The sequence below is a fragment of the Crassostrea angulata genome, chromosome 6 (genome assembly GCF_025612915.1).
Source record: "Crassostrea angulata isolate pt1a10 chromosome 6, ASM2561291v2, whole genome shotgun sequence".
NCBI classification, from domain to species: Eukaryota; Metazoa; Mollusca; class Bivalvia; order Ostreida; family Ostreidae; genus Magallana; species Magallana angulata.
In genome coordinates, this window is record NC_069116.1 from 29,233,445 (window position 1) to 29,254,629 (window position 21,185).

A 21,185-nucleotide genomic window follows, 5' to 3' on the forward strand; every position below is an offset into this window, starting at 1 on the left:
TCTCTCTCTCTCTCTCTCTCTCTCTCTCTCTCTCTCTCTAATGTAGAAATTAGATAAGAAATGGGTCATATACATGCTTGATTCAAATTAGTTGCATTTAGTTTCACAACCCTGGTGCAAATGTACATGTACATGTATTAGTAAGGCCTGATTGGGATGTTATTTGTGAAAGAAATATATTACAACGACATTCTATAATTGATAGGTCTTATTTAGGGGAAACCGATACTACGTAGTCAAATATAGGTAGTAGTTATATGAACATGTTGATCCGTACATTAACATCAAGTTGAACTTATTCATATATATACATGTACCGCTTTAAGATTTTCTTTTCTCATGAAAACATGCGCAGCATGTTTCTATCAGAATTGGGAGAGAAAAAATTAATTTTTTGGGGCTGTACATGAAGCACTTACAGTTGTATTGTGAGAACATTTTATCTCCTTTTGTAAAAATCCTGATCCGAGCTGTCAGTGGGTGATGTATTGTCGTATTGTCAATCGGACAGGAACAAAATTGGAGGCACTGGCTTCTACCGCTGTGATACAATTCTAAATCCCTGTGTTCTGTCTAATGGAAGTGCCGACATTTTTCTGTACATCAAGCTGCTGTATCGAAATTTTTTGGGGTAGGAGAAAATTGATTCTAACAAATATGTTTTATTGCTTTGGTTCAACGCATCTTGTTTAATGTGAATCAGTGTGGACATTTAATAATGTATAGCACAGTGGATATTTTAGTACTTGTACTTGCAAAATAGTACATTGTATGAGAAGCACTAACATGTGATTTGATTATCATTATTGGGATTTAATGATAAATAGGATCAGAAGACTTTCTTTATGTTTTGATATTGACCAAGTATTTAATTCTGTGATCCTCTGTGTACTGTTGTCCAATTTTATGATTGAATCAGAAAATGTCTGATAATGATCAAGGAGCCCTTAAAAGGTGAATAGATTGGTAATAGAATGATTGGGAAAGTTACATTTACAATGGAAAATTCAAATGAATGACTCAAAGAATTGAATGATAATAAAGCCATTATGTCTGATCCTTCGCTTGGTGATAAAATTGAAGGCACCGATAGAAACCAGAATAAAAGAAGTATGACCTCTAGGTCTAAACCGTTGACAAGGAATGGCCAAGTCTCTTCTAGTCATGAATTTAGGGGAAAGTTGCAGACACAGATTTCAAAATGGCAAAATAAATCCAAAAATAAGAATTCCAAGGAAAATTTGAACTGGAAATTAAACGGGCAAAATAAGGGTGAAATAACTGTCTCGGAATCTGATGGAAACAGGAGTAGTTTATCAAGCCGTGGAATGTCTTTAGTCAGTGGAGGTAGATGTAGTAGTCCAGTCATTGGTGATCAGAATCCCGATGGGTTCCAAGATGGTAGAGCCAGCAGTCCAGCGGGATTGTGGTTAAAGTCCTGGAATTCTCCGAGCAACAGTCGACCTGGAAGTCCCCGGTCATCGCATGTCAAAAACAAATGGTTGAGCTTGTATGGAAACTCAAAGTGAGTGATTATAGATTCATATGTTTTAAAACTTGGTCTAAGTGTTGTGCTTATTGCAACTGCATGCATACATGTATATTGATCTAAAGAGAATATCGGAAAAGTTTTGCAGTGCAGTTTATCAGCATATAAACTGAGAGCAAATCTCTGTAATCCAATGTCCTGTGGAATCTCCACCTATATTTAGTGACACAATTCTTATATTATCGGGGATCATCGATCCCGTTATTTTTTTTACTCCTGTCACCTGCCTGTTTGTTTTGTGATGTAAGGCTTTGTCGCAGGGTTCAATTTTTGTAGGGTAATCCCTTTTAAATGCCTTAAAACCATTTCAATGCAAATCTCCACATGGTCTTTTGTGTAATTAATGTCTCTGTGATCATGTACTTTAAAGATTTGATGTAATATGTTGCAATCTCTGAATGAAAAGTCCGTAAGAAAGTGAAATGACAATTTCTGCATGCATTTAGCCTTGAAGATATGGGAATGCATTGTTCTTTGGTATACATTGATCTTTTGATATGAAGGATTTTTTTTGTTTATGCAATTTTCATAAAGCTGTTATCTTTGTAAAGTCTGGATTTTCAGTGAGCTTCTAAAAGTTTCATAAAAACCAAGAAGACTATGGTAATAATTTTAAATTCACCTGGGTCTGCAAGGAAATGACAAGGTAGGCTACAGATTTTTGAATTGTTTTAAGTTTATATGAAGATTGTTTTAAATGTTGTCCCAAAAACATTTGGTTGTTTTCAATTTTTTTAGTTTTTCTTTATAAAATTTATTTGATTTTATATATCATAATTGCTATTAAGCCTTTAAGTTTCAAATTATTCAGTATCTTAGTGGAGCTAGCTTGAAGAAAATGTATGAAGGGAAATAACTCTTAATGTTGAAACCTAACTATGTATTAGTCAGAGAGTGGCAAGAAAATTGGGGTACATTTTTCATGAACTTATTGTGTTAAAAAATTAATTTGAGTTTTGCTGAAAAAAAATGAAACTACCTCTAAAATTTCTTTTAATTTCCTCTAAATTACACCCCATTTATTGGGGGTTTTTTTTATTGAGAGAGAACAATCCAAATATCCAAAATTAAGTGTAGTGACCGTCTTTTTTTTCTAAACTATATCTAAAATATTATTTTCCAGAAATATTTTCCCTCTTGCAAAGATGTTTTATGGTCTCTTTGAAGTATTTGTAACAAAAGTTAGCAGTGAAAGTTCATAATTTGTCCCAACTTGTTCATTGATTATTATCATCAAATATGTATCTTATTAAATTAATTGACAGAGCTGATTGGCACGTCTTCTATTTTTCTGATTTGACTTTTCGGGGTTCCAACGTGATGGTTTTTAATATTGACATGCAATCAGGGTTTCTTGTTTGCATGTTGTAAAGACTTCAAATAATTAAACTGGGATTAATGTCACTGTACATATAATGTGAGAGTTTAACGAGTGTTTAAATTTAAATTTCCATTCAATATGGCATCACCATTATTTCTCATTTATGCCTGGCCCAGATATTATTGAGTGATATATGTCATCTGATGGACAATATAATATTCCCTTCAAGAATACAATACCCATTAGCAGTTTATTTCTGCCTATATTACTATGACCAATCATTAATCAAGTTCTCAAGGCAATGATGAGGATTTAATGGAATTTATGGGTTAAACGGGGACCATTTTCTTTTCTGTTGGGTCTCCTTAATGAGGGAGTAGATGGACAGTTTAATCAAGGTACCTGGCACTTTGATTGGTCCATTATTTCCAATGCTTTGACTCGTTGGTTTAGGGGATCTTGGGTTTATTATGGTGCAGCAGTATTTCAGGCAAGTTAGATTAATTGGTGAAATCTATGGTTAAGAAAGGCTGTACTGATTGGAATGGAATAATGCAATAAATAGCCAACGGTGGATTTGTAATGTTGTGCTAATCTCTTCAAATGTGGTTTCTTCAACAGCGTAGGACTTGCAAAGGTTTTTTTAATGTGGTTTAATTTGTGGACGTAAATCTTAGGAACTGTATGAAGGAAAATCAAGGAAAGGTTTATTATAAACGATCGCAATTTTAAAAGTGATTATCAATCAAAATTTTTAATTAAAAATTTCAATAGGCACGAAAAAATTTGAATTATAATAGGATTTTACAACATAGTGTAAATCGGTTTTTTATGCATTGTGTAAAAAAATGAATTATCAAAAATTAATTTTGTATATACCGTTAGTTATAATTCAACCAAAGATGTAACAAAAGTTCGGGTACTTTTAGTTCATCATTTTCACAATACAAGATAGAAAAGTGATAAAATTTGTATTGGCTTTTTAAAATGGTAGTTTAAATCCCGTGCTTCACACATTTTTAGCAAGTACAATATCTTTGTCAAGTTTGAAATAAGATGAATTATAATTAATGGAATAATAACGGAGTTCTTCATTTCCATTTCATCCACATAATAGATCCTCAAATTCTTTAAAAGTTCAATAGAATAGGCCGCACTTAGTACATTGAATATTGTAGAAAATCATAGTCATCATTACAAATGTAAAAAAAAAATTGTTAAAGTATAAATAGCACTTTTATTATAAAATCCATCTGGTCAAATAAGTCTGTCTTGTAGTTAAATAGATTTTAATAGAACACAGTTAATCATTATATACAGTTTTTTCCCCCAGGGAGACATTAAAAGTTAAATTGAATCCAGCGCTCTATTTGCCAAGTTTGCCAAGTTAATGTTTATCTCCGACCAGATTTTCATGTTCCGGAAAATAATATTGAAAGTATTTTCCATTAATTTGCTTTTGTGAGACTTGTGTGGTGTAACTTTAAAAAATATCTGGATGTTACAAAAGATTAAAACGGATTTTAAGATTTTTCTTCAGAAGACAAGATTCTATGGACTACATAACTGAACAGAGGCATTAAAAGTCAGATCATTTCACTCGCTTTTAAAACCCTGTTTATTGTGCAGATTGTATCTACCTATAATCAAGTTTTATAATTCGTAGAATGTGGAAAAAAAAATCTCCCTGGTGGCATTTAATTGCTATTTATTGGTTAAACCTGATTATTAAACTGAAAATTTGGCTGGTAGACAGAAATTAATGTAATATATCGATCAATCTAATTTAGAAAATAACAAATTTTAATGGAAGAAATTATGTTTGAAATTTCTTCAGTGTAGCGGATCAACAAAATAAATTTGAAATTAATTTGTATCGATGTGAATTTTTCCGACTGGATCCACAGAATCTGGGAAATAGAATTGGAATGATTATAATACACAGGCTTCAATTATGAGCATCGAAATTCTCCATTAATAAAACAAAAATATGGATCTTGCATCAAGGAATCACCAAGAAATTTTCAAACTGAAAGGATATTGTGTTAACAGATAAGTTCAAAAAACCTCTCGAGAATATTGGGCTATTTTCAGCTGAAGTGGTCCTCCTCGGTCACAAGATGTGTTTTCCGAAGGAACCATAATTCATTTATCAGTGTCATTTCAAGATTCGATGGAGACATAATTCATAAATTCAGGGATATAGTTGAAAGCTTTTAACTGGGATATAAATTGAAGTACTGACTTTAATGGAACTGTGTCCATATTGACCACCTTGTCAATGTCCCCATTATTCGTATTTGAAAACAATGTTGAAATTTCAATATCATTCATTTCAATTAGAGATTAAGTTAAATGCAATTGATTGAAAAGTGAGTCGAGGATGTTAAAAGTCTAAAAAGTCATATTGCTCTGTGTGATTTTGACCAATATCATTATATCAATATGTCATCAATAAGAAGACAAAATTCAGTGTCAGGGTTAAAGGATTATGCCTCACAGGAATCTCCGAGAGGGGCAGGGAAATTCAGTTTTGCCTCTGTGGCTCAACAGGTGGTTCTGGAGCAGCGCAGAGGAAGTGTCAGGTAAAAGCAGGTATCAGAGAGCTAAAAAAATTGTAGAAGCCAAATACCAGGGATGTATATATACAATATGTGAAGTACATACGTCCCTGCAAATACTGAGGTGCAATTTAATTTTCAATGCAATTGCCATTCTACATGTAGTTTAAGACTCTTCTAATGCTTATATCCGTGTTCATTTTGTAGATTTAGGATGTTTAACAGGTATAAAGTGTGCGTTATGGATTCTAGATTTATTACTTTTTTAAAACTTTTTTGTTGAATGTTCTTTTTATTACACTTTATATGATTCTTGAGAGCAGTTTCTAGAGATTCTTGATATTGTCAAGCAGTTTGCAATGTAGATTGAGTTAATGAGCTGGTTCTATTTCTTGCATGTGCATTGCTGTTACCCCATTTTGTTGTTGTCAAACCTATTCACTTGTATGCTACAACATTTCAGAAGGGTTCAGAGCATTGCATTCACCGAATTTCTGTGAAGAAATTTCACTTCTTGTTTATGTGCCAGTTCCTAGTACTGATAGCAATATTTGCTGCAAGAAGTAGTAATTTTTGTGTATTTTTAAAAGTATTTAATGTCCACTGATGGAAACAATTCCCATGAATGTTGAAAGTCTGCTTATCATGAGGCAAATATTGGACACTTTTAATAGAGTTTTAAAGTAGATGAGAGTTAAATTATATTTATTAAAAATATATACCGGTACATATTTATCACCATTATATGAATTTTGACACAAAAAAATGCATTTTAAAATAATTTTTATAACTATAAGTGCTGGTCAGGTAAACATTTTTAACAAACCAGCCATATTAAACTGTGATGACTTACAGATCAATTTAAGCTGTTGCTTTAAATGGCCTGCAATTGAATTCTAAATGTTGTTCAACAACATGATTGCAGAAAGAAACAAATAACCATCATTAAGTTGTAGTAGTTGGGGCAATATGAACTTCGGATATTGGCCTGGGTAGCTCAACGGTAGAGCTTCTGACTTGAGTCGCAGGTTTCCTTGGTTCAATTCCTGATCCAGACATATATTTTCATTATATATTTATATGCTCTTCTCTACTGCAAAATTGATTTTTTCATTATTTTTTTCAAAACTTGTACATGCAGTAAATCAGAATTCAGGACCACAATGAAGTTACAAAATGTACAGTACTAAAGGTATTCCACTCATGGAATGATATTATATGAAGTATATAAGTTTTTATAATTCTAGGAAGAGAAAAATTTCTCAGGAGAAACTTGAACTCAAGCAAAATTTGAGCAAAAAAACAGAGGAATGGTAATGTTGAGTTTGAATGATTGTGAAAAAAGTTTCACTCATACAATTGTTTCACTTACATCACCTAAATTTTGCTTAAGTTTTGAATGTTAAATGTTTTGCAGTTGATCACTGTATATGTCTAAATGTGTGTGAGCACTACTCACTGGTTCTCAGCATCACATGGTACTCTTGTTGATATTGTCACAGTCATTTTACAGTTTTGTTTAGGAGAGGTCAATCAGTTTTCAATGGAATGTGTTTTCTTAAATTTCAAAAGTATAATTTATGTCTTTGCAACCTGAGAATGGCCTATTAGTGTTTACCACTCAACTTTGTGTTTGCATGCAAACAGTGGGTAAAATTCGGGGAGTTCCAAATTATGATGGCCAACATATGAATGGATCTTTTTTATAAATTATCTATTATTTTGATTTTTTCATTCCAGTAGATAATTAAATACTTATCAAAGGACAGATCAGAGATTTTTAATAAATGCATTACATGATAAATGTATGGTACTTAAATCTACTTTGTATTTTTAATGATTTGAAATCTTTCCTGAACATTAAACTCTTAACTTTAGTAGATGCAAATCCAAAATAATGCATTTCAAAAATTATCAAAATTGTTTTGGTAAATTTAACACTTGCTTTATGATTGGAATCTAGGTCCACAGGGGTGAAAGCTTTTTGGGTGGAAGGGGTGGGGGTGGGAGAAGGGACATAAATTCATATGTGTTTGTTGTTATTAGAGACCGATTTATATAGAGCAAACAGTCTTGACCGAATTCCATTTAGAGACTTTTTTAATCAGTTTTAATCTACAGGTTTAAATATGTGCAGGTAAGTGCACAATTATTAATACCCAATTCTTGAACTTGTGAAGACCTGTTAATTCGTACTTAATTGATATCAAGTGGCTTTTGAAAGTCGAAAGGGATCAAGAAATGCACTACTGTATCAGTACTACTATATTAATTACATGTTCGGTAAATGAAATGCTTGCCCTCTGGCTGCACAATTGGATTTCTATTTCTGAAGAAGTTTAAAATGAAATGAACCAAGGCATAGAACTATTAGCAGGGACAAATCAATTAGATTGTTTTTGAAATAGATTTAAAAGTGTGGATCAAGTTTTGATAACCATTTAATTCATTTACCGGGTATTTTTTTTACTCGCAATATTTTGAATAAAACTTATGTACATAGAATAGTTTGAGTTTCAAGTGCAATGAGTTTAATGCTTCATGGTCATTTGTTGATTTGATTGGTTTTTCAAACCTTAGGTCAAGGTTGAATTCTTAAAAAAAAAAAACCCAGTCCAAATTCATATAAATTTGATTAAAATAACTCTGAGTCTTGGAGAGGGTGAAGATGGGCCTCACTCACAACCCCCTTTTAAGATGGCAATTTGAGATTTATTTAGTGTCCATGCACCCCACCTCCTTTTTTGTGAAAGAATTTTAAAATGTTTCCAAGAAAAAGATGCAGAGATCTGAGATATTAGTACAGAGGAAAAAAATATTCTACGATATATGTAGATAGTTTAAAGAATCACATTGAAAGCGTTTGTTCATTTTTATTTGCATAAATGTAAGAATTAAATTTAGCCAGCATTCTATGACCTTATACAATCGTCAAACCTGTGAAAAAAAGAATAGGCTAAGTTACCGGTGCAAAGTTTTAGTCATTTTGGCCTCGAAGTGTACTATTCTTATTTATTATACTTTCATGTTAAATACTGAAATCTGATTGGTTTAGACGCAGTTGGTAATCCGTTCTATTACCCTCTGCGTTAGCAACACACTTGCCAACGGGTAACACAACGAATTGTTACATGCGCCTAAATTATATGCGTATGGTTCACCGTAAAATTCACCTCATCTCTATATAAAAGCAGTAAAATTTTCTTTAAAAATAAGACTTTCAGTATAATAAAATAAAGAGTGCCTGTTTGGAAGGGTAACTGTTGAAATTGACATCCCTCGAAAACCATTGTCAACCTCCGCTTCGCGTCGGTTGACAATGGTTTTCTCGGGGTGTCAATTTCAACAGTTACCCTCCCAGACAGGCACTATTTATATAATGATGCCTAATTGTATAGATTTTTTCATAAAACAGATGTCTTTAAATCTGTACTTAAACCAAAATTCTGTTAATACAACTGCTGTAGCATCAAACACTCAGTACCGGTAATTGGAATGCAAAATACTTAATTTGATTGAATTTTCTTTATTGCTGCTGTAATGTTTAGACATTTTTAAATGTTCAGATGTTTGAAGGATAGCAACTTGTAGTTTGCAATGTGAACAAGTTGTGAAATATTGTTACACATTTATTAGCATATATTGCGGCAGTAAATTCACCGATACACAGGTAAATTGAAACATTCTTAACACCTAGTTGTACAAGGTGAAACAGAAATTTTATTGCCATGAAAAGACAACTACCCTAAGATCAATGTGAATTGGGTGTCAATGGTTTGTTGGGAATTCTAATGGTTAATGGCAAGGAAAGATAAGACCCACCTATATGTAGAACAGGGACAAAATTGATTTATAAAGGAATTTTAAATTGTGATTAAAAGTGTCTCCACTGACAGTCTTTGATAGGATTTCCTCCATTAGAGATGATTTGACAACTATACTGATTAGGATGAAAAGTATTACAGTATCATTTGTCCCTGGGTTAAGGTGTATTCTCATTGGATGAATAATCAAACGTTTAATATGACAGGATGCAATACAACATGCCAGTGTTAAAACAGGAAACATTTTTGTGATACATGCAGAGAATGGAAGTTTTTTGTGCTCTGTAAATAGTCTAAAAGAGGGATATTTTTTTCTTGAAAAAATTGGTTAACAAGGATAAAATTGTAAGATGGATGACATTCCAGAATCGATTGATTTCAAAGTTCCGACGTTGTCTGGCTGTCAGTCTAAGACGGCTGAGGATGATGGGATTTCTCAGGAGAAGGGTTCTCAAATAACCGGAGGTAGACTCCGCAGTGGTGTGAAGTCAAATATGTCTCGGTCGTTCTCTGAAGGATCGTTCCTAGACACGGGACAGAGCAAACGTAGATTTAGTTATAATTCCCCCTTTGGAATGGAATCTCGTTTAAGGTACTGAAGAAACAAAAGGAGATTTTTTATTATTTTTGATAAATTCTCTTATTCATATTTTTTCAAAAGTACGATCTGCCAATGAGGTTTCAAGATAAAATTAATCTCCTGAACATGAGGCTGTTTATATAAGTCTGCTGTTTGATCTGTGTGAGGATGTGATTTTTTTTCAGATTTGTTTTCCCTGCAAATGGAGATGTTTTCAGATTTTGCCTATACAGAGTTCAATGATTTTAACAGTGTTTCAAACTGATGGGAAATGTGATCATGCAGACTATTTCCCCATTATAGTCATAATTTTAAACTTTAATTGACCACTGTTTTCTTTTACAGGGAGAAGGAGAGAACTGAGCTTAAGAGCAAGATTGAGGAGTTAGAAGCCTTCAAAAGCAAATATGAAGAAGAAAAACAGCAAAAAGAGGTCAGCTCAAATAGATGTATCATGTATATTAATGTAAAATACTTTTTAATTACATACATTAATTGAAATTTCTTACATTCCAATGTTGTAAAAAATTTTACCCATTTTAAAAATTCAAGTAGTACAGTAGATTGAAAATGAAATTGTTAATTTATTAGTTGGTTTAAATTGATAAACGACAAATATCGGTATAGATGGGGTTTGGAGAATTTGATTGCAAAGTCCAGATAAAAAGATTTATGAAGTAATTTTGAATGGAAGACAGCGAGGTGCCACTGTGGATTTAACTGCTGTATAACATACTAGAGGGATTTACTATGGTGTTCAGTTATAAAGCCATTTTGCGAATGGTTTTTGGTTTAATTTGACATGGTTATTTGACATTTTTCTGTGTCTAAGGTCAATTTAGTTTTAGGCCCCAGGTATAAATCGGGCAAAAAGGTCTCTTTCTCTCAATAAAAAAATAAAAACCCAAACTTTATCATGTCAGAAGTTATAAGTCATTTGGAGATTAAGTTAGATAAATGATTTTGATATCAATGCCATTATGAGACATATATATGGTGTACCCAGTTTGAGATACCCTGATCGAAGAACTTCAAAGCTTCTTTTTTATTTTTTTATTTTTTTGGTCTTGGTTTTTACTTACTTGAAACATTTAAAAGCCAAGACCCACTTACAATTCCAAGGTAGGTCTCTCAACAAATACTGTTGACCTTCTTTTTAACAGCTCAAAACATATAAAATGATTTCAGCAAGTATGAAAGGATTACCCTAGAAAAAACTATGCAGTGATACATGTATATCGGTCACCTAAAACCTTGGCAATGACAACTTTCTCTTTTGTAGAGATTCATAAGAAAACTGTTAAAAATGTGAATTGGATTTTGAATATTGAATAAGATTCAATGTTGCAATACTTTTGAATACATTTAATTTTCAAAAACATGTACATGTATTGAATTTATTGTACACCTCTATGCTTATCTAAAGTACATGCATCGGTATATATGATCAACTCAAGTTATATACTGTTCTGTAATTAATGAGCTGCATGCATATTAACATCATGAAAGCACATCAGATGTTCATAAAAATTTATTTACATGCAGGTTTAAAAAATTGTAGATAAATTATTTACTTATTTATTCAAGATAAGTTAAAATTTCTATAACAAATAAACCTTTTATATCCAGAGGCTCCAGAGACAAGTGGACAGTCTGTCCATTAGTCAGAGTGATGCCAGCCAGAAACTGGTCAAAGCCGGAGAACTCAACGAACGACTCCGTCAGGACAACAAGAAAAAAACAGATCAGATCGAGAAGTATCAACGAGACACTCGATTCTTGGAGGATCGACTCCGCAATTTGGAAATCAGGGGTAAGGGAAAGGAGTGCATATTGAAAATTATCGTCAGGCATGCACCTATGCAAAAGGATACATACCTGATACTCATTTTTCAAAAATATCACTAGTGTTTTAAATTTATGCTACCTTGTAAAATATGATTTTATAGATTAAAATTCATAATATCACAATTTTATTATTAGTTTTTTTGTAAAACATACCCCAGTACTTGGAAAAATTCAATTTTGATCAAATCTTTTCTCATATGACACAAAAAAAGGGGGGGGGGTATCTGGATGAAAATCATGCAAATTAAGATCTAGACATATTTTTTGGTAAAATTTCCTCTCTAAATATCAATAAGAATAATCTAGCATTAATTATATCAAGATTATATGCATGCATGATTTAAAGACAACGAAAGAAAAATCAGTGAAAATGAGCAAAATATTTGAAATTTTGAAGAACTATATAACATCACAGTAACAGATTAACAACTTACTCTTAGACTAGAATTTTCAAGTTTAAATATTTGTGTATATGTACCAACAAAGCTTTTTACATTCAAATCCCTAATGTATTAGCAAACATACTCGTAGTTAAATGATCTAGTTTTTCTATGAAGGTATTTAATGAAAAGTCTTTATTAGATTTAGATGTGTATTAGAATGAGCAAATAAAATGCATTGTGTTCAATATAAATGAGAGAGATGATTGAAAGCTTGATATTTATTAACCGAAAGAACACGCATTATGTCTAGTTTAAATGGATTACCACATGCATTTTGATTGGAAACTTTTCAATCACTTCTCTATCAAAAAATTCAGACAGAATTTGTAGACGAAATCTACAAGCCCTAATATTGATTTCCATTGTTGGCACTCTATATTGGGAAAGCGAATATGATTTCAAATAAAACGTAGACTTTAATCAGAGGTTAGTACACGGCTATTACTAAATTCCCCTAATTCATTAATTACATCATAATAATTACTGAATTACTTTGTAGCTTCTGAAGTGGAAAAGGCTGAATTAATTCTCGATACGACAAGACTAAATTTAGAGTCTACATGGTAAATATTGGATTTTCATTAATCGCTCAATTAACAGTTATATTTAATGTAATAATAAATCAAGGTAATACTTTTTTATTATTGTTATTGCTTAATTAGGCAGAAAATGTGATGTTTACCCAAGAAAATCATTTGTAATGACCAAAGCGGTCCCTTTAATGTCGTTTGGTATTGTTGCTATTTTAGCGTTCAGCTTCGTGACAGAGAACATCAAATACGCAGAATGGAGTCGGAACAAGAGGATCTCAACAAAAAACTAGCTGTAAGTAAGACAGAAAATTTTTTGATGTATATTTCTAATACTAAATATTTTTTGGAACAATCAGTGTCTAGTAAATTATTATGGATATTACATAGTGAGAACTAGGAGGTCCTGTGCCACTGATTTCATGTATTTTAACCTTGTATTGGCATTTCAAAGATTATTATATTTCCTGGATGCGTAATGTTACTGGTATTTGGGAGCAATTTGTTAGTTACCTTGATTTTTTTATCAGAATGTTTTGTATATAATAATATATGAGAAATAGTGAAGAGTTTAGATCTATCGTCTTGATGATGTAAGATCAATGTCTGTCAAAGCAACTTATTCTCAATGATGACACAATGCAGATATTTTGCAATGACATCTTTTTTACATGAATGTAATGCAATGATTTCTCAGCATACCGTATATCCAGTAATTTTGGCGATGATCTAATTTTCGCTATTTTCATGAATCTCTTTTAAATCGCAAATAATTAAATACGTAGAAATTATATCCTGTATCATTTTCTATTAGAAACTTTTTAAATTGCAAAAAAAATGACTGACGCAAATAAAAAATAATACTGATTTTTCCCATTTTCGCAAATTTTGTGACACGTAAAAAAACCCCGGATATACAGTATACAATGGAGTATATTTTCACAAATGTGAATATTTCTTGCATGTTCACAGAAATTAAATTGTTTACAGTATGGTTAAAAGAAACCAGGCCGTAGTCTAAAAATCAAATAAATTGTTAAAAATCTTTTTAATAATATCTAGACTGTAATTTAAAGATGACACCATTTTTGAGGAGTTTTAAATAAACAAAAGCTGTATGCATCTGTAAAGATTATGTCTTTTGTTCCGTATTGTACAGTTAGCCCAACAGAAAATAAGTGATCAGGAGGCTAAAATAGTGGATCTCAATTGGCAAGTACGACATGAGCTGACAAGAAATGAAGGCATTGAAAAGGTGAGATCATGGGTCTCAGAAAATACTTCAAAACTTGCTAATGTGAAGAAAATTAATATCAGATGTTACGTAACATTTTCATTAAGCTTCAATTTCTTAGTGGTTCAAAGGGCATTTAAACTTATTTACTGTTAGATTTCAAAGTTTCTCTGAATTAGCATATAAATCAAAGAATTTTGCTCAACTTTTTCCTTTACTTTTTGCAGAATCTTGAAATGATTCCAAAATTGAAGGACACGATAAAGGAGAAAACCAAGGAAGTGGAAGCCTTGAAAGAAGAAGTCCAGGACAAAACAGCGCTGCTTGCTGTGGCTCGGAAATCGGCCCGGGAATACAAGGACCAGATCAGGGTCAGCACTTAGTCCCTGCTTAATTTACTGTGTCAATAAAGCTCTGAAGTTTAATATGAGTGGGACTTTGAAAAATATAGGAGAACTTTACAATCAAGATTTCCATCATATTTCAGTTTCCACTCCTATAGACTTAGCTGATACATACATGTATGTTTCATAAACACTATTTAATTTTTTTTCTTCAAAATCTCAGTTTTTGTGAATCAGTGACATTTTCTATGTGAAGTAATGACCAGGATATAGGCTACATATGTGTGAATGGGGGGGGGGGGGGGGGTCTCTGCCTTCTTCCCCTCCCCCCCCCCAAAAAAAAAAAGGGAGAGGAATACATTATTGCAGATAATTAAGGCAATATGACTATGTATTTGAAAGTAAAGACATAAAGGCAGCATCACATAGATACATGTATTATCATGTAACAATTTACAAATCAATAAGATAAGACAATTTGCAAAGTGATTATGCTTTGTTAAAACATTGCTTTCCCATTTAATATTTATCCATTGATATTATTTGATTCATAAATAGGCAATGGAGCACAAGATTGAAAAGGCAGAGAAGATGGAGGCAGAGTTAGAGATGGCTCAGTGTGAGGTGCAGACCCTGAAGAAACTTCTGCAGGGCAAGGATCAGCTGGTCATACAGAAGTCCAGGGCCCTCGATGTGGCCAAGGTATGAACTTTTAGGAATAGGCTAAAAATAGGAGACAATCTGCTTAATTTTTATTTTTGTTTCTATTTATTAATATATTTAGGAACTGATGGGGTATGAATATGCTTGTTCCTTTAAATCTCTCTCTCTCTCTCTCTCTCTCTCTCTCTCTCTCTCTCTCTCTCTCTCTCTCTCAAAATCGGATTGATATGAACAAACTTGTTTTTCTAAAGTTTACATAATAACTAACTGTAGAACCATTTAAAGTGCAGCACTTATTTCAAGTGATTGTAAACAGTGTTTGATTTTTACAACCAATTGCAATGAAAACATTTGGTAATATAAAAATGTCTCGATGTGTTTGAAATGTTTTTATCAAATCTAGCTTTCAAACATGAGACAAACTTTTTATAGAATGATCACTAATTTGCAGTTGTAAGGACACTGCAAATATATATATAATGCAGCCAAAAAATTAGAAAAGTGAATTTCAGGCTGTATGTAAAACTTGCTAGCAGAGGGGCCTCTTAAGTGAAAAATCTTAAAAACAATTTTAAATAATTGCATGTATACAAAAATCAAACTCTTCTGTATTATAGGAAGTAGAAAAACACTTTGAAATAACCATGTTCATTCAGCCTTCTTAATAAATATGTTTTGTGTTGATAGGATGTGATAGAGACAATGAACATGTCTACAGAGCCTGAGCAGATAGACAAAATTGTGGTACTCCTGGAGAAGATGGGTGCCACCTCCAAGGTGTCCTCTAATGGCAGTGTATGGTAAGATCTGTTCAATTTACCTGTGGTTATACAGTGTTACTCCTACATCAAGGTTATTAATGATACAACGTGGCATTGCACTGTTTTATAAGTGAGAGTTTAACTTGATTTTCAGTGAATCTTCCAGTGGGGAGTCAGACAGCAGGAATAATAAGATACACTGTACACAAACAAAATCATCCAGAGTAAGAATTATTTAATCTTTATGTAAATTATGATGAATCAGATTATTTATATTATTAATGTCTGTAAATATTATTACCAAAGCTTCAATTTCTATTGTTCTAATACTTCTAGACCAAGGATATTGATGTAAATAGAAATCCGTACTCAATGGATGAAAACAATGTCAAAAATCACAGACGACCCTTATCCGGGGGAGGGTTTCTGGACAATGTGTTAAAGGATCAGGACTCCCACACTCGACCAAGAACAGCAGTGGTTAGACCGGTTAAACGGAGTCAGTCGTACAGAGACGCGCTTCCAAACAAATTCACACTGCAAATCAACGGACATCAGAGGCCACAGTCTAGTAGTGATCACAGACACTCAACTGAGAAAAAGACTAACGCAAAGTACCAGCCTACTGTAGATTATATTATTGGTATTCAAGACAAAACTACTCTTAGCTCAGGATCTCGTCCGAGGAGTGTGTCTCCAAGGTCACCTTCATGGGGCTCGACCAAAAGTAGGTCGGAGAACTCAAACTCGCTGAGTCTTCAGTCTGTCAATTCCTCCGATAGCTCTGACTCGGAGGATAACTCGACAAGAACTGTGGAGGTGCTATCTAAACTCCGAGCCAAGGAAAGGGAGGAAATTCTTGTTCGTTACGTTGATGTGGGGGATCGGATTGTTATCGCTGTACCACAGAAGCCACCCAGATATGGCAGAAAAATTGGTAAAAGTCCATTCAATATGTAAAAGCTATATTCTTTCTTAAATTAAAAGTGTTTTGCAAAATCTGAAGAAAAGGTACATGTATTTTGTTGAGGTGAAAAGAGAAGAGATCAGTTTGTATTTACTTTCTGACATTTTGTTTGATTTCATTTAGCCCCCAAACCCAAAATCTACACAGGAATTGTGAAATACAGAGGCCCATTGGAGCAAAAGTATAATTCCAGAATATATGTTGGAGTTCGATTAGATGAACCAGGTAAGGCAAACACAAGAGGAATATACCCAGACATTACTATAGTTAAAAGTTCAATATTTGTTTTACCTACCTTTTTTGCTGAAATTGATGCAAGAGCTACAGAAGTTGGTCAAGGTATATGAAAACAAATTTTCTTGGTTTATCTTTTTATACTGAAAATCCCAAAGACTTGTCTGATGGTAAAACATTTTTGATTCAAAGATTTATGCTACTTCGATCATGTCATTTGAATTAAAATTCATTAATAAATGTTTGAAACTATGATAACAGATTTTTTTTTTCTTTTATCGATAATGTGACTGTGTTGTGTATTTTAGATGGAGACACCGACGGAACACACAAAGGGAAGCGATACATGTATACACCCTCCGATCTAGGGAAGTTCTTTAAGCTCATTGATTTGACCTCCGTATTGGACCCGAAGGTAAACAAATCTTGTGAACAAACAATGTATCAAATATCAGTGTAGGTTCTGATGACAGTTTGTTTTTCAACTCTTTTCAAGGAGAAGGACATGTTATGTTGAAAATGTCCATTTAATATTTTGATTAAAAGTCATCAATCTTCATACACAGTTGGTGACCTGTATTGATTTTCAGGTCAAAATGTTTAAATTCAGTAGAATTTCTTATATGTCAATGTCAAATTTGACAGTGCCAGTTTGGAAGTGGGTATATGTTTCTATAGAATTTTAACTTACTAAGAATTGAGATTGATAATATTTTTTATCCTGATGTGATTTTTTTATTATTTTATTTTACAGAAGGGGAAATACAAAGTAGTCAACTCAATCCTGGCTCATCACTTAGAGAAAGGAGAGAAAGAAATGTCTGCCAGTGGATAAAGTATGCCAGTGGATGAAGTATTTTACTGGATAAAGTAATATTCCTCTGGATAAAGTATCCCAGTGGATGAAATATATTATTGGACAAAGTAAAATTCTTCTGGATAAAGTATCCCAGTGGATAAAATATTTTACTGGATAAAGTAATATTCCTCTGGATAAAGTATCCAAGTGGATGAAATATCTCTGAATAAAATATCCCAGTGGATGAAATCTCCCTCTGGATAAAAGTATTCCTCTGGATAATTAAAGTACCACAGTGGATAGCGTATCTCAATGGATGAAAGTTCCCTCTGGACAAAATATCGTTGTGCATTTCTTTGAGAATGTTGACCCTTGTTACAAAATGTTATTGCATTAGTTGGTGCATTTGCCTTGATAGATAAATGGGGCAGTGTTTGGGTTGCATGGGTTGATAAAAATTATTTTCTGGATTTCACCTGTTGCATGGTGCAATTGTCAGCACTAAGTACTATACAATGTTACACATTGAATTCCCCTCTAATTAATATTTCGATGTATTTTAATGCATATTGCACTTTAAAAATAGTTATGATGCCACTTTACTGTATTATATCAGTTAGAAATATGTATTGGATAGTTAAATATAAAGCAGATCTGTGATATTATTTAAATACTTATACACTGTCATTCATTTGAATTATTTATCAGGTAACAAAATTCATGTCATTTATGATTATTAAACTACAATGCTGAATCATGCAGTGGTGTTTTTATTCTGCTATATTTCGAATTTATTACGTACTTACAAATGAAGTTGATCAAATTGTGTGATCCTTAATCATATTATATGAGAAAACTTTAAAGATTTTTTTTAAAGACTGGACCAATAACCTGAAACTTGAAAGATGCAAAATATGTTTCAAATTCCCTTGGGCTTGGATTGTTCTTGCTTGCGTTCTTCAAAATGCCAACGTGACACACGTTGCACAGATAATGTCTGTAGGTCATTTTGAATCCACGATGCTAATTTTTTACGATTTGTTACAAAGTACCATTTTTTATGATTATAATTTCATGATATAAAAATGTACTTTAATGTAATGAATGTAATGTAATGAATGGTAATTCTGCTATCTGGTAAAGAAAACAAAAAACAGCTTCGGTGCTAAAGAAAACGAAACCAGCTTTCAGGATAGATTTTTTTTGCGGAAAAAGAGTAGTGAACATAAAAACCATCGAATAAATTTCCCAATCCACAATATATAAGACCATGTGGTAGTCCTGGCTGGGGATCCTGAGACATGACAAAAGTTAACTTTTTAAAGAAAAATCTTAATCTCACTTTTTGTACCCTTTCTCACTATAGATCTTATAGGCCTTTTGTTAAAGTGGAACTAAGATTAAAATTGATCTTTTTTTTAGTTCATGGTTCAAAGTTACGAAAGACGAATAGGGCCACTTAAAAAAATATTTTTATCTCGTAATTACGAGAAAAGATCTCGTTATTACGAGTTAATTATCTCGTTATTACGAGAAAAGATCTCGTTATTACGAGTTAATTATCTCGTAATTACGAGAAAAGATCTCGTAATTACGAGAAAAGATCTCGTTATAACGAGTTAATTATCTCGTTATTACGAGTTAATTATCTCGTAATTACGAGAAAAGATCTCGTAATTACGAGAAAAGATCTCGTTATTATGAGTTAATTATCTCGTAATTACGAGAAAAGATCTATTTTTGAAATGGCGCGTTTCATTATTCTATTCTTTTTATATAAAGTGTATGAACTACTGCAATGTCTATTAATATACACTTACTTAGCACATGTGATCATCGTTTAAAACGCATAATTTGATATAAAATCGGACCAAGCAGTTTTAAAGAAATTTTAGAAGAATTAGCAAAGCAAGTTGATTAAAAAATTCATTGAACTATATGTCAATAATTAAGAAGGATACGTGTTATTTTTTTTCAGACTCAAAAATGTTTATATAAAATCAATTATTTTCAATATACATGTAGGTTGTGTATGAACATATAAAACACAAATTCGGGTAAATCCTGTGTATCCATATCCATGACTGAAACTATATAGTCATTAAAGTGATCTGTAACTAATAAAACTGTGTTTTTACGACTATAGGACTACCTGGTATTTACTTCGGAGTGGGATTATAATATATATAAGTTGAATAGAAAAATTACATAAAGTTCTTTCCTTTTATTAATACCAGATAAAATGTCAAATCCAATCATTTTGATATGTAGAAATTAATGAATAATGATCGTTGTTATTTTTAAATATTGATCAAAATTGAATCAACGTTTCTGGCATGAAAAAGATAGACTTAAAGTGTGATCCAGTCGAATTCTTTTTCAGAAACGCACCATTTTATATAGATCTTTTCTCGTAATAACGAGATCTTTTCTCGTAATAACGAGAAAATTAACTCGTAATAACGAGAAAATTATCTCGTAATAACGAGATCTTTTCTCGTAATAACGAGAAAATTATCTCGTAATAACGAGATCTTTTCTCGTAATTACGAGATCTTTTCTCGTAATAACGAGATAACTAACTCGTAATAACGAGATCTTTTCTCGTAATAACGAGATCTTTTCTCGTAATAACGAGATAATTAACTCGTAATAACGAGATCTTTTCTCGTAATTACGAGATAAAAATATTTTTTTATGTGGCCCTATTCGGCTTTCGTACAAAGTTCTTAGAAATAAGAAAATTAAGTTAATTGCTGTCATCACATAGGAATAATATAATGTGATTGAATCGTTATTTTCCATCTCTCGATAGAAAAAATCTACTCGAAATATTATGAAATTTAACGTTGCCGCTTGAATTATTTTTTTTTTTTGGGGGGGGGGGGGGGGGGTTTACAGTTGGCCAAATCTGGTCAGCGGTAGTCAAACTTTTCCACTAAGTCGGGGTCAGGGGTAACTAATTTTACGTTTTTATTTGTTAATGTTCTCTGATATTCGGTAATTTGGAATATGAATATCCGGGGAGGTGTAGTGATTTAGAGCATTAAAATAAGACATACGTCTCTTTGTCAAATTCCAATTCTATCATAACAGAGCTAGAGCAACAACAATATGTTGAAGATATGAATCACAATTCACAGCCTTTTTTTTTTAATTTACGGAATGAACTGCATTACGCAATGGAGCGGGGGAGGGGGGGGGGTTATAAAAGTAAATCGTATGTTGATTAAGTAGATAATTTAAGTATCGCCAGATGTATATTGTTATAAGAGAACTTGGTATTTTGATTCAGAATTCATGGTCATACTGGGTATTCGGATCCCTATTTGAAACCAAACTATTAAAGGTATACATGCATTGACCGTTCAATAATGTTCGGCTTTAATACAGTCAAGAAAACGTTTAATACTACTGGTATGTTATTCATTGTTTAGACTGTTTTGAAACTTTAACTTTAGCTACATAGGCGTCCGACCTGGAGAAGGACCGTCAGTCATATAATGCAATTCATATATCCGTTATGA

General features: G+C 32.4%; 1 protein-coding gene across 9 annotated transcripts in view; it reads left to right on the forward strand.

Moving 5' to 3' along the window:
- Positions 1–18,416, forward strand: part of LOC128187896 (calponin homology domain-containing protein DDB_G0272472-like) — a 31,727-nt gene extending 13,311 nt beyond the window's left edge. For 3 of the 9 annotated variants that reach the window (XM_052858564.1, XM_052858569.1, XM_052858570.1), the window contains 13 exons: positions 10,181–10,268; positions 11,465–11,648; positions 12,626–12,689; positions 12,876–12,951; positions 13,816–13,911; positions 14,118–14,261; positions 14,793–14,936; positions 15,585–15,697; positions 15,813–15,882; positions 15,995–16,595; positions 16,749–16,850; positions 17,168–17,274; positions 17,614–18,416. In XM_052858564.1, the coding sequence (XP_052714524.1) occupies positions 10,181–10,268; positions 11,465–11,648; positions 12,626–12,689; positions 12,876–12,951; positions 13,816–13,911; positions 14,118–14,261; positions 14,793–14,936; positions 15,585–15,697; positions 15,813–15,882; positions 15,995–16,595; positions 16,749–16,850; positions 17,168–17,274; positions 17,614–17,694 (1,870 nt within the window). In that variant the 3' untranslated portion in view covers positions 17,695–18,416. Of the gene's footprint in view, positions 1–929; positions 1,526–2,172; positions 2,196–4,778; positions 5,456–5,638; positions 5,657–6,678; positions 6,745–9,065; positions 9,848–10,180; positions 10,269–11,464; positions 11,649–12,625; positions 12,690–12,875; positions 12,952–13,815; positions 13,912–14,117; positions 14,262–14,792; positions 14,937–15,584; positions 15,698–15,812; positions 15,883–15,994; positions 16,596–16,748; positions 16,851–17,167; positions 17,275–17,613 lie in introns of those variants that run through there. The other 6 variants (XM_052858565.1, XM_052858566.1, XM_052858562.1 and 3 more) reach the window with 6 other exon arrangements.
- Positions 18,417–21,185: the final 2,769 nt, after the last annotated feature.